This window comes from Bos mutus, chromosome 4 (assembly GCF_027580195.1).
Source record: "Bos mutus isolate GX-2022 chromosome 4, NWIPB_WYAK_1.1, whole genome shotgun sequence".
Taxonomy (NCBI): Eukaryota; Metazoa; Chordata; class Mammalia; order Artiodactyla; family Bovidae; genus Bos; species Bos mutus.
Genome location: NC_091620.1, coordinates 105,210,074 through 105,224,446, shown reverse-complemented (window position 1 = coordinate 105,224,446; position 14,373 = coordinate 105,210,074). Strand labels below are relative to the sequence as shown.

The window sequence follows — 14,373 nt, the reverse complement described above, 5'->3', positions numbered from 1 at the left end:
CGAGGTGTGGAACCCTGCGGTAGTGGGTCAGTTCACGTGCCAGTGGCCGTGTGGCGATACAAAGAGGGCTGCCTTTGCACCAGGTGGCCTGTGGGAGATTAGAAAATCAACGGGCTCCTCAGGAGCCTCTGGGTGACCACATCTGTGGAGGACACCAGAAACTGTCCATAGTGATGGCCTGACCCTCAGAACATAGTCTTAAAATCTGGTGTGTCTTTGTTTGGGGGAACTATGGCATGTAAATAGTCAAAATGAGATGCTCAACCTGTGGGAAATAGTGATTCCTTGTGTAATGAAGTCTCTATGTTACTTGTATTGGAATATAGTCAGTCAGGGTTACCAGTTTTACATGAAGCTTTTGACATGTGTGCATGTGCGTGCTAAGTTGCTTCGGTTGTGTCCGACTCTTTGTGACTCCATGGACTGTAGCCTGCCAGGCTCCTCTGCCCATGGGGATTCTCCAGGCAAGAGTACTGGAGTGGGTTTCCATGCCGTCCGCCAGGGGATCTTTCTGACTCAGGGGTTGAACCCGCAACTCAATGTCCCCTGCATTGGCAAGCAGATTCTTTACCACTAGCTTTACCACTATCACTGACTTTACCACCTGCTAAGTCACTTCAGTCGTGTCCGACTCTGTGCGACCCCAGAGACGGCAGCCTACCAGGCTGCCCCGTCCCTGGGATTCTCCAGGCAAGAACACTGGAGTGGGTTGCCATTTCCTTCTCCAATGCATGAAAGTGGAAAGTGAAAGTGAAGTCGCTCAGTCGTGTCTGACTCCTAGCGACCCCATGGCCTGCAGCCTTCCAGGCTCCTCCTTCCATGGGATTTTCCAGGCAAGAGTACTGGAGTGGGGTGCCATTGCCTTCTCTGAACTTTACCACCTAGGAGCTGATATTTCTGGGACCCTGATTTGACCATTAAATTGGCTACATCAGTGAAATCACTAGCCTTGTAAAAATGAGAATTCAACTGTAGTGTTGGGAAAACTGTTATTAGATGGTTAGCAATTATCCCCAAATTGGCATCATCTTTATCATTATTTTTCCACTTATGTAAACTACTTGATTTGAATATTTAAAGGCTATATGTTATTTCTTAAAATAATTCCAAGGCTCTAATATTTTAAAGAATAAAATGAAATAAGTAAAAAGTTAGAAACTACAAAAATATGTATATAGATACCAAGAATACCAAGGTTAGGGAAGCTTCTTGTTTCCAATGTGTTTGTCAAAATTGTAATAATCATATAGTGCTTTATTATGACACTGAATAAGTGAACGAATACAAATTTTAAATGCCTAGGAAAGTGATGAAATTTTTAAAATAGCATTAATGTTATTAATGTTTTTTGTAGACTATGTCTTCAGGAAATGTACTGTTAAAAATGAGAACAACAAAAAGCCACGTGTTTTAGTAGCATCAGTCACTTTTTCTGGAATGCTTTTTAACTCTTTACCCAGTAGATATAACTGACAGGATGATATCATCCTTTGCTCTTTATGCTGACAGTCAATAAATCGCATGACAGCTGGCAGCAATGACTAGCTGTAAGAACAGCACAAGGTGGCAGGCATTTTTCTAAGACGTTGTTTGGGGTTCAATGCAGACTTTCCAAATTAGAAGAGGAGCTGTCTCTATCAGGGCTGTAACTGGAGGACTCTTTTCCCTTGTTCCTAAAGGAACCTAAACATTTGGATGAAAAATAAAAAATTCAGTCAATCAACCAGATGTTTGCTACCATTATGTCAAACATCAGGCTACTTTGAAACATCTCAAGAAATGAATGAATTCTAAACTTTACATACAGATAATTGTGATCATACTGCCATAGAGTTTCCATATGAATGTCAAACGTGGCACAATCTGGAGATCTCCTTTTAGCATTTATACATAATCTGTAATGGGCCTCCCTGGTGGCTCAGGGGTAAAGAACCTGCCTTTAGGAGATGTAGGTTTGATCCCTGGGTCATCCTTTGCTTTTTATGCTGACAGTCAGTAAATTTAGGAAGACCCTTGGAGAAGGAAATGATAGTCCACTCCAATATTGCCTGGGAAATCCAATGGCCAGAGAGGAGCCTGGCGGACTACAGCCCATGGGGTCGCAAAAGAGTTGGACACAACTGAGCAACTAAGCAAGAGCAACATAGTCTATAACGCATAGAATATTTTTCATAGTTAACACACTAAGCTTAAAAATTAAACGAAATGGATGAATCACATAATTACTCTATCATTTCTAATCTTCCAAATAAAAAATGAAAAGTATGTCTACTCATTTTTCCTCATGGAGGTATTATATAGATTCAGTTCAGTTCAGTCGCTCAGTCGTGTCCAACTCTTTGTGACCCCATGGACCACAGCACGCTAGGCCTCCCTGTCCATCACCAACTCCTGGAGTCTACTCAAGCTCGTGTCCATTGAGTTGGTGATGCCATCCAACCATCTCATCCTCTGTCGTCCCCTTCTCCTCTTGCCATCAGTCTTTCCTAGCATCAGGGTCTTTTCCAATGAGTCAGCTCTTCACATTAGGTGGCCAAAGTATTGGAGTTTCAGCTTCAACATCAGTCCTTCCAATGAACACCCAGGACTGATCTCCTTTAGAATGGACTGGTTGGATCTCCTTGCAGTCCAAGGGACTCTCAAGAGTCTTCTCCAACACCACAGTTCAAAAGCATCAATTCTTCAGCGCTCAGCCTTCTTCACAGTCCAACTCTCACATCCATACATGACCACAGGAAAAACCATAGCCTTGACTAGATGGACCTCTGTTGGCAAAGTAATGTCTCTGCTTTTCAATATGCTGTCTAGGTTGGTCATAACTTTCCTTCCAAGGAGTAAGCATCTTTTAATTTCATGGCTGCAGTCACCATCTGATTTTGAAGCCCAAAAAAATAAAGTCAGCCACTATTTCCAGTGTTTCGCCATCTATTTGCCATGAAGTGATGGGACCAGATGCCATGATCTTCATTTTCTGAATGTTGAGCTTTAAGCCAACTTTTCACTCTCCTCTTTCACTTTTGTCAAGAGGCTCTTTAGTTCTTCTTCACTTTCTGCCATAAGGGTGTTGTCATCTGCATATCTGAGGTTATTGATGTTTCTCCAAACAGTCTTGATTCCAGCTTGTGCTTCATCCAGCCCAGGGTTTTTTATGATATACTCTGCATATAAGTTAAGTAAGCAGAGTGACAATATACAGCCTTGATGAACTCCTTTTCCTATTTGGAATCAGTCTGTTGTTCCATGTCCAGTTCTAACTGTTGCTTCCTGACCTGCATACAAATTTCTCAAGAGGCAGATCAGGTGGTCTGGTATTCCCATCTCTTTCAGAATTTTCCACAATTTATTGTGATCCACACAGTCAAAGGCTTTGGCATAGTCTTGTTTTTCTGGAACTCTCTTGCTTTTTTGATGATCCAGCGGATGTTGGCAATTTGATCTCTGGTTCCTCTGCCTTTTCTAAAACCAGCTTGAACATGTGAAATTTCATGGTTCATGTATTGCTGAAGCCTGGCTTGGAAAAATTTGAGCATTACTTTACTAGCGTGTGAGATGAGTGCAATTGTGTGGGAATTTGATCATTCTTTGGCATTGCCTTTCTTTGGGATTGGAATGAAAACTGACCTTTTCCAGTCCTGTGGCCACTGCTGGGTTTTCCAAATTTGCTGGCATATTGAGTGCAGCACTTTCACACCATCATCTTTCAGGATTTGAAATAGCTCAACTGGAATTCCATCACCTCCACTAGCTTTGTTCATAGTGATGCTTTCTAAGGCCCACTTGACTTCACATTCCAGGATGTCTAGCTCTAGGTCAGTGATCACACCATCGTGATTATCTGGGTCGTGAAGATCTTTTTTGTACAGTTTTTCTGTGTATTCTTGCCACCTCTTCTTAATATCTTCTGCTTCTGTTAGGTCCATACCATTTCTGTCCTTTATTAAGCCAATCTTGTAAAGACTAGTTTACAGCAAAACAAAGTAGACTCTAATGGCAGAACTCTGATGCTCCAAGGTATTGTTATTCTTTTTTTTTACGTTAATTTGACTTATTTTAAAAACGGAAGTATAATTGGTTTACAATGTTGTGTTAGTTTCTGGTGTACAGCAATGATTCAGTTACTCCTGAATGTATGTGTGCATGATCAGTCTTGTCTGACTCTTTGTGACCCCATGGGCTGTAGCCCACCAGGCTCTTCTGTCCATGGGATTCTCCAGGCAAGAAAACTGGAGTGGGTTGCCATTTCCTACCCCAGGGGATCTTCCCGACCCAGGGATTGAACCCGCGTCTCTTCTGTCCCTGCCCTGGCAGGCAGATTCTTTACCATGGAGCCACCTGGGAAGCCCACGTGTATAGTTATTCCTTTCATATTCTTTTCCATTATGATGTATTACAGGACATTGAATATCATTCCCTGGGCTGTAGAGTAGGGCTTGTTGTGTATTTTATATATAGTAGTTTGTATCTGCTAATCCCAAACTCCTTATTTATGTCTCCCTCCACCCCTTTCCCCTTTGGTAACCTTAAGTTTGTTTTCTGTGTCTGCGAGTCTGTTTCTGCTTCGTAATAATTTGCCTTTTTATCAGATGTAAAGAGTATTCTGAATTGGAGATGAGTGGCTTTTGTGACATTTCCAGCTTTTTTGAAATGTGATGTAGTTAGGACAGCACTGTGTGTTGAATGAGTGAATGAAGAGAGGACACACTAATGGATGGAAAAGTAGGACTTAGAGTTCTCATCTTGTGGGGTTGCCTTCTGGTTGATCACCGACTATGTGTTTCTGTTTTGTGAAAATATCCTTACTGTTTATTTTTCCCTAGTTTAGTCTCTTAACAGACTGCAAGGTTTGGAGCAGTATTTGCTGGGATTTAAGTGAAACATGGAAGCAATCAAGTGGTTTAATTCTGGATTTTTCAAGTTTAATGACATTCCTTTATCTGTATTGATTGGAGCTTTAGCAAATTCAATTGTTGATACCACCTGGATAATTTTAAGTCTTTATGAAGTTTTAAACAAAATGTCTCCAACATAGCTCAAGCAACATAAGAATTTCATCAGTTGAAAACTAAGAATCATTTTGGTGGGATGTGTAAAACAAGAAGCTGACCAGCATTATTTTCTTTTTCTTTAATTCAGTACCATTATTGAGAGTTATTCTTGAACTTTATGAAAACCAGATTGGGGCACCAGCATGTTCTCCATCGACCCGCGTTCAAGAAATTGGAACTGAAAATCATTCAAACTGGGAAAACGTGACATTGAAAAATAGTCTACATTCTTCTACTTCAGAGAATCTGAGACTCTTTCTAAGCCTTAGGCTGATAGTAGATCTGATATATTTTTTAATGGACAGTGAGTTTCCCAGTCAGAAAGAGGTCATCATTTCTTTTTCAGTCATTTCTTCACTTTACTGGCTTATCTGGTACAACCACTAACCCTCTCTGTCTCTTTCTCGCTCTCTCTTTTTCTTTTTTTTTTTGCACAGAAAGCTGTGACTTCTCACTGTTGCCCACAGAAAACAATTCAAACAGTACCCTCCATTCAAGGTTCTCTCTTGCCTGACCCCTCGGCCACATTTCCCACTCCCCACATCTTCCACACAGGCTCCTTCTAAGCCAAACCAGACTGGCTGTTCCCCGGCCTCGGTGCCTCCAGTCTTCTCCATTACCCCATCTCTCGGGGGTTGCTGTTGCTTATCCTTTCTACTTGCTGAACGTTCCATATTTACATCAAGAGTGATACATTCCCTTTAATGAGGTCTTTCTAACTTTCCCACCCCCTCCACTCCCCTCTTTTTTCCCCCACTGCTAGCTAAAGCAAGCCTTCCTCACCACTCCCATCAAACCCCCACACACGTTCGTATGATCTGTTCACGGCCCCTGTTGCCTTCAGGACTGCAGCTTGTGTATGCAAGTTGTGACCTGCATAAGCATCTCAAACCCAAGGAACAGTGAGGACAAAAATCCACCTTCCTCTCCACTTGCCAAGGCACATACCTGCCCACATGACCACATAGTGCAGAGAATCACCTTTATTTTTTAAACTCCATACAAAGGCATGGACTAACATGGAGACACTGGCAGCAGTATGTTCCTCACACACATGCTTTTTAATTCCCTTTCCTAGGGCACAGGTTTGTCAAGGGCAGCGACTCCCTTTGTATTCCCATCATGTTGGTACAGTGCCTTCCTTACACAGGATCATCCACTGAATTTAGTTGAAAGGATGAAATGTATTTATTAAAAACAAGCCCTTGTGTGTGTAAGCACAACCGTGTAAAGCAAAACAGGAATCCTTATGGACTTCTCAGCAAATGTGGCACAGCCAAGTTGTCTGATTTTCAAATGTATCATGGCTCTGTCTGAGCTAAGTAATTTCCTATAAAATGTAGTGCCCAGTAGTCTTTTGTGGCACTTTAGAAACCACATTCGTGATGCTCTGACAGGCCATGGCAGAGTTAGATGAAAATCCATTTTTGGCTGTTTGTTAAAATAGGCAAAGAATAACATTAAGAATTGTCTGAAGTGGGCAGGATGAAGGTCAGGAGAATACCCATGGGAGTTGAGGGAATTTGGGGAGGAACCAGTTGGATCAGTCTGAGGTCAGTTCACTTCCTAGAAGTCTACATTAAGCCAAAAAAAAAAAGAACCCTGTCGCAAAGTCCTCAAAGGCTTGCCAACGCTGTACAGTGATGAGGACATGCCCCCAGAGTAAAGAACTGCTTTGTGAAGGCTTCAGTGGAGAATTAATATTAATTCTGATGTCATTGTATTGATAAATGGGAAATTTCCACAAACCCAGCTTTACAGACCACAGAGCAGTGATGTACGTGAGATGGGTCTGACGCCTATTTGATGACATGGCCAGGACTTCAGATTTCAAGCTTCAAGCAGTAAACATTGGTCGACCTCTCCCGGGAAAGTCTGTGTCCGTTACATGATGTTCTACTCACTCTGTGCTGAACAGTTGCTTTGTGATTTCTAGGAGGTTCTGAGTTACTGTGACTAGCGGTTTCCTCTTCAGGATAAAACAAGCCTCCTGAGACCCTTTCACAGCATATCTGTCTCCACTTTCCCTCCACAGTCCTCCGTGATGTCTGTCTGCTTTGCTCGTTTCCACCCCAACTTGGTGGTTGGGGGGACTTACTCGGGCCAGATCGTCCTGTGGGATAATCGCAGTCATCGGAGGACGCCTGTCCAGCGGACGCCCTTGTCTGCGGCTGCACACACGGTACGTCCAGTTCTCATCACATCCCAATCAGCCACCCGAGCCCTGAAAGAGGGCGTAACTGACAGAGGTACTTCTGTGGTTAGTGACTCCAACCTGCAAGTATCTGATTTATAGTGATCACATCCTGACGAAAGGAAAGCCGAGTGAACAGTAGATGGAGGAAGCCCTGGGTTTAGAGGCATCTCTTAGTAATCTACAAGTTTGAACACACAGTGGAGAGGAGATGGCACCCCACTCCAGTATTCCTGCCTGGAGAATCCCATGGACAGAGGAGCCTGATGGGCTACAGTCCATGGGGTCACCAAGAGTCGGACACGACTGAGTGACTAACTTTCACTTTTTTTTAACACACAGAAAGGATCTCTTTTGGGGTCCCCAAAGCAACCAGGGAGGATAGCTTAAAACTAAAAAAGGACAGAGAAAGGAAGAGGCCTACGTGGAACTGTTTTTCCAAAGAAACTCTTCACGTGTATATTACAAGGTGGAAACCCATATTTTCTTTTTTTAAAAAGTTATTTATTTTTAACTGAAGGATAACTGCTTCACAGTGTGGTGTTGGTTTCTGTCGTACATCAGCATGCATCAGCCACAGGTATACATCTGTCCCCTGCCTCTTGAACCTCCCTCCTTCCTCCCACCCCATCCCACCCCTCTAGGTTGTCACAGAGCCCTGGTTTGAGCTCCCTGAGTCATATAGCAGATTCCCACGATCTGTGTTTCACTGGTAGTGTATATGTTTCCATCCTACTCTCTCCGTATTTTCAAACAGACCATGAAGAGTAAGCATTTTCTCTTTAGAGATGGCATATGGGGCTTTGGCCAACAGGCTGTTTCCATTTGTGATTCAGGGAGTGCTATGGCTTTAAATTCTGGAATGCATGGTGTAAGTCTCAACAGTAACGTCTACAGTGACAATATAATCCATAGGGTTAAAAGTCAACATCTCAAAACCATTACCCATAATTTAGCAGAAGAGGTTCAGTGTAGTGTTCGTAAGACAACTACTCTTGTCATTTCCTTTAAGAGAATGACAGGTGTGTTTAGCAATTGTCAGGAGGAATGAGAAGACAGGCATGTCTCCATCAATCTCTTCTACCGTGACATTCAGGGGAACTGATGTCCTTTCTCCGAAATGCCCAAATTATGCCCATGGATACAGCTCTACTATTGTTTCAATTTCCTTAACGTGGTTGCCTCATTTGTTTCCTCTGCTGGCCTTAAAACCATCTAGCTTTGAAAAAGGACTGCCAGTTGCTTTAGCTGAGACCACGAAGAGGAACACTCTCCCTCTTTCACAAGATCGACGATGGGAAATGACAAATACTGAGTCAGCCTTAATTCTGATTGACTCGGACCTAAGACACACGCAGGTGAAACTAGTTCTCGGGAATCTTAGAAAATTGCTCTTGCCTACCCCACTTGTTCAAACTAATAACAGAAAATTGTGACGCAGGAGGAGACAGGCCTGATGCAGGTGTTTGCTCAAGAAGCATGAAGCCACTTCTTGGCTCCGAGTGCCTATCTGGTGTGCGTGTGAGCAGACCTTCTGAAATTTCAAGAAGTCATAACTCCAACTATTAGAACATTCAGCACGAAGCTTTTGGGGAGAATCCAAATGCAGGGCTCTTGCAAAGTATTCATCTGTCTTTTCCAAGCAACTTAGGATGTGATCATCACAACAAAAATGCTGTTATCAAACACTGACACTATCCCTGTTATCACGCAGTTACTTCTGTTAGAAAAGAACAACTCTGTTCTCTTTTGCTGTGTTCTGCTGAATCCACGGCCCAAAGGGCTCGGTTAATTTTGTGACTGTCTTTCAACCTCCACTAATGCCTGGCAGATTGGTACCAGGATCAAAAGTGGTTAAGGAAAAAGAGGCCCACCACAGATTACGAACTAATTTCCTTTCACACCCACCACACATATGCATTTGGGACAACAGGAAATCCTAATTAAAGCAAAAGCCTTCTGCCACACAGCAAGTTTATTCCTAAAATAAATAAAAACAATCTGGCCCCTGTACTGGAAAAATGAGCTGTGCTGGTGCTTTTTTCTTTGCGTTGAGTAGAGTGATGCATGTGTGTGTGTGTGTCTGTCTGTGTATAAGTAGGCATGCCCATGTGCCTGCTTCTGTTCTGGTTTTTTTGCATCTCTCTCTTTTCTTTTAAGCTGAGCTTTATTACTCTTGAAAGCACAGGCCAGCAGTACTGATTAAAGCCAGGGAGGGGCTCCCACACACATTCCTTCTCGGCGCATTTGCTCTATGCCTCCTTCTGGAAGCTTTCTTTTCATACTACACCCACCCTGAGGGGTCCTGACCCCTTAGGGTTTCTGGTGATTTGTGCTGATGCTCCATGGTTAAAAGAAATCCCCGCTGCACTCTTCCTGAAAAACACTAGGCGGGCTGGGGGCTTGTAACGATGTTTGGAGCTTGCTTTCTCATTCTCATTATTACCGTCTGCCATTTTCAAGTGAGAATCTGTCTCATCCATTCTTTCATCTGTTTGCACGTAGAGTTCAGGACGCCACATGACTCACCCTTGAGTTTCATACACCAGAGACTTGGGAGGAAGCATTGTCCACAACCGATCAGTCCTCTCGATAGTTAGAGACCTGATGAGGAGAACATTTCACTTCACATCTCTGCTGCGCTTTCCACTATCCAGGCCCACTGAGGCCGATTCATTCGAAGGTTTATGTAGGAAGACGGTGTGAAAAACACATAGGGACTTGGTTGACTCTGTCCAGCAAGGGGTAAACGCGGTGATGCAGTTTCCGAAAAGCAAGTGTAAATCTTAGTAGACATTTGTGCAGGCATATTTCTTTTATCACGTGAGGAGTGACAGTTCAGCACTCCCATATTTCTATATCCTGTGAGTCAGAGTATAGGCAGACAGTTGTGTTTTGTTCTCAGAACTTCACTGGCAGGAGAACTCACACAAAGTATAGCAAAACAGAAGAGAGTGACCAGGATGGGGAAGGTATTGAAAACCAGATACTCAGACCAGTTGAAGGAACTGGTGATGATTAGTCTGAGAAAGACAAGACTGGGGTGGGGGGAAGGGGATAATACAAGAACAATCCCTTAGTGTTATTTTGGACTTGATGAATATGACGTCAGAAGGTGCTTCACTAAAGATACCTCCTTGAGCTTTCTTTATTCCCATCGGTAGAAGGCAGGATCACCCAAGAATTAATGCTAAAATTGGCCAAGAAAGGTGTTTCAGCAGAGTTTGGACTACATCTTGGGAGAGGCAGATGAATAGCTGCACTTGATGGTTATTACAGTTCCTTCTGACCAGGAGTTTATATGATAATAATAGTTGGGGAACCATCCTTTATATGATATCAACTTTCCAATATTAGAGATTGTTTCATCGTTTTTTTGGCTAGGTCTTATGGACAGTAACTCATCAAGAGAAAGACTGTCAGCTGTTTGCACAGAGAAGCATCAGCTAAGTTGTGGTTTGGCCACTGAAGGCTAAGCTGCCTGAAATCTAACCCAAATTACCGCTAGGTTCTGCTTATGCTAACCTTCCATTTAGTATTTAATGTGCAGCTGCAAATGATTTGAGCTTACCATTTAGGGCTCTACCGAGTGGAATAACCTTCCTGAGTTATGACAAAAGGTTAGAGCATCTTGCTTACGATTCCTGGGATGTTTAAGTGACCTTTCTCAAGGCCCTGGCCAAACGTAAGCCTGCATCCTACCCTAGCAATATTTTGGGGGAAAAAACAAACAAAAAAAACTATCATTATCCTAACCTAGATGTTGTAGCAAAAAAAGAACCTAATTTTATCTCACTAGGTTCCTTGTACCAATAATTTCCACCACCAGTATCTCTCCTTCAAATCAAAAGAAGCATCAGCCTCTTTTTGATGAATTTAACCAGATATTTTGATGAATATTAACCACTTTTTTTTTTTTTCTTCCAATTTTATTTTATTTTTAAACTTTACATAATTGTATTAGTTTTGCCAAATATCAAAATGAATCTGCCACAGGTATACACGTGTTCCCCATCCCGAACCCCCCTCCCTCCTCCCTCCCCACACCATCCCTCCGGGCCGTCCCAGTGCACCTGCCCCAAGCATCCAGCATCATGCATCGAACCTGGACTGGCAACTCGCTTCCCACACGATACTTTACATGTTTCACTGCCATTCTCCCGAATCTTCCCACCCTCTCCCTCCCCCACAGAGTCCATAAGACTGTTCTATACATCAGTGTCTCTTTTGCTGTCTCGCATAACACGGGTTATTGTTACCATCTTTCTAAATTCCATATATGTGCGTTAGTATACTGTATTTATGTTTTTCTTTCTGGCTTACTTCACTCTGTATAATAGGCTCCAGTTTCATCCACCTCATTAGAACTGATTCAAATGTATTCTTTTTAATGGCTGAGTAATACTCCATTGTGTATATGTACCACAGCTTTCTTATCCATTCATCTGCTGATGGACATCTAGGTTGCTTCCATGTCTTGGCTATTATAAACAGTGCCGCGATGAACATTGGGGTACACGTGTCTCTTTCCCTTCTGGTTTCCTCAGTGTGTATGCCCAGCAGTGGGGTTGCTGGGTCATAAGGCAGTTCTATTTCCAGTTTTTTAAGGAATCTCCACACTGTTCTCCATAGTGGCTGTACTAGTTTGCATTCCCACCAACAGTGTAAGAGGGTTCCCTTTTCTCCACACCCTCTCCAGCATTTATTATTTGTAGACTTTTGGATCGCAGCCATTCTGACTGGTGTGAAATGGTACCTCATAGTGGTTTTGATTTGCATTTCTCTGATAATGAGTGATGTTGAGCATCTTTTCATGTGTTTGTTAGCCATCTGTATGTTGGTGCTGTGGCTGTGATGCACTAAACTTGAGATTTAGTAACACTCCTTCCAAAAGTCAATCATTCTACCCTTCTGAGGACTGTCCGTTTCCATCCCTCATGGTGAGCTTAAAAGCCAAACTCCATGCTGGAGCCTCATTTAAGTCACACACATTCACCTGTGTTCTTTAGTCCCACCAGTCCTCATTGGCTCCTGCTTGCTTCAGTTCCATTCCACTGCCACTGACCGAGCAAGGTGAAGCTTTCTGAGTATTTCCACTACTCCGTGGTGCTGCCAGAGCTTTGAAAAAGAAATCGGGTTCCAATCAGAAGTGGCCAGTGAACCCGAGGCTCCCATTATTGTAGGATTATGTCACTCTCTAATCCTTGTTTCAGAGTAATGTGTCTGACACTCAGATGTAAGCATTTCCTCTTGGACCAGCATCTGATCCTCCACGTTTATGTTTCTGCAGCATCCCGTGTACTGTGTAAATGTTGTTGGGACCCAAAACGCTCATAACCTCATCACCGTCTCCACCGATGGCAAAATGTGTTCTTGGAGCCTGGACATGCTCTCCACTCCACAGGTGGGTTTGTTTTCCCCTACACAGAAGAGCCTCCTGGTTAAAAGAGATACCTGCCTAATGGAATGGAGTTCCTAAAAGCCAAACCCTCACATCCTATAGGAGCTCAAATCAGTGGGTACACTTGAAAGAGTGGGGCCTGTTTTCGGCAGCCTTCTCTGGAAGCCAAAACCCATTTCCTTTACCGCACATCATGTAATTACTGTAATACGTTAATCCTTAGGTCAGTTTCAAGCGAAAATGAAATAATCCATTTCAAAGCATAGTAATTATGGAAGTTGGCTGCGGTAGGAATCCTGCTTACAGCATTGTTAAACAAATGCAGAGCGATCCCGATGGGTGCTTGCTTTGGAGAAAAAGGTATCCCTGCGAAACAGAAATCCAAGCCCTAGCTCACATCTGTAGCCTAGACAACCGCCTCGTGTGTTTGAAGAATTTGTCCAGCCATCTGTTTTCTCCTCTGGAATGTTTGTTAGGGTGGCTCCTGCCATTCCTTGCTCAACAAGCGAGAAGCTGAAAATGAAAAGTTCCAAGGTCTCCAAAGTGCTCCTGATGACAGTAATGGGAGCCAAACGAAGGAGCAGAAGTGGAAGAGACCATGGGGGGAGACAACTAAACGCAACTTTCAGGACATACGTGTGTACACACACACACAGAAGACAACACACATACACGCAAACACACAAAGAGCCGCGTCTTTCCACTTTTTTTGTGGGGGAATAAAGTACTTCGCTGTCCACCAGGTAAAAACAGAGCAGAGTTTCCTGTTGTAGCCGTTGACAATGTGCGGAAACGTCAAGAAAGTTGTATAAGATAACTAGGAGATAATTCTCAATTTTATTTTTCCTTTCCCCTTTCCTGAACTAACAATGCTAGAATGTCTCCATCAGAAGTTTAGAAGATACTGGAAATTTCAGGAGACGTAAGGAAATGTGGAAACCAAGAAGAACCTCCCAAAAGTCGCCACAAAATAGGGATATAGAGAATAGTAAACCAAAGTTCTTTTTATCATTTTAGTGTCGGGGGAAGAGCTCATAAGTTCCTTAGCGTTTAAGTTCCTCCGCTTTTGCCGATCTTTAACATTTATACAAGTTTGGGGAGTTGTGTGTGGGTATTTTACAGCTTTGTCTTAAATTTCTCAGCAATATGTTGTTTTCTTTGAAAAGCCCTGGAGATTACAAACAGATACGAGTAAACCCTCTAATTAGGAATTTTTAATTGCCCATTTTGATGATTAAATGTGTGTGTGTGTGTATGTGTGTGTGTGTTTAGGTTACAGCCCCTCACAGGGGGAGCTGCGGGGTCATTTTCATTAATTTTAGGGGGCCCGCAGACGCCTGTCTCTGGCCAGAGATGGAAGCATTTCGGTGGTATGGCTGTGGATGACAAGCAGACAGGGGAGCAGAAGACATTTGCCCTGCTCCCTCTCTGTCCCAAGTGGGTGCCCACGAGGCTGTACCCTCCCTCTGCTAATTTTGGCAATGGCGCGGTTTGTGTTACTGCCGTCACAGCATCCGCTCACTCAGACACTCCCCGCGTCTGGGTCTCGCAGACTGCGAGCCTGTCACATGACCACGTGGTCTGCGTGTTCCAGACTGCTAGCATGTGCTTCCGATTTATAGACTCCATGGCCGCGATGCCTCAGTTTATTTGTTTGCATAGAAGAGACTAAACTTCCAAATATAATAACATGGTCCCTCAGAAATTTTTTTTTTTTTTTAATTACTTTAGGT

General features: G+C 43.2%; 1 protein-coding gene across 6 annotated transcripts in view; it reads left to right on the top strand.

Annotated features, from left to right (window-relative positions):
- DYNC1I1 (dynein cytoplasmic 1 intermediate chain 1) overlaps positions 1-14,373 on the top strand; it is a 410,283-nt gene that overhangs the window by 311,417 nt on the left and 84,493 nt on the right. For 5 of the 6 annotated variants that reach the window (XM_070369823.1, XM_070369822.1, XM_070369824.1 and 2 more), the window contains 2 exons: positions 7,081-7,227; positions 12,530-12,643. In XM_070369823.1, the coding sequence (XP_070225924.1) occupies positions 7,081-7,227; positions 12,530-12,643 (261 nt within the window). The remainder of the gene's footprint in view (positions 1-7,080; positions 7,228-12,529; positions 12,644-14,373) is intronic. The other variant, XM_070369825.1, reaches the window with a different exon arrangement.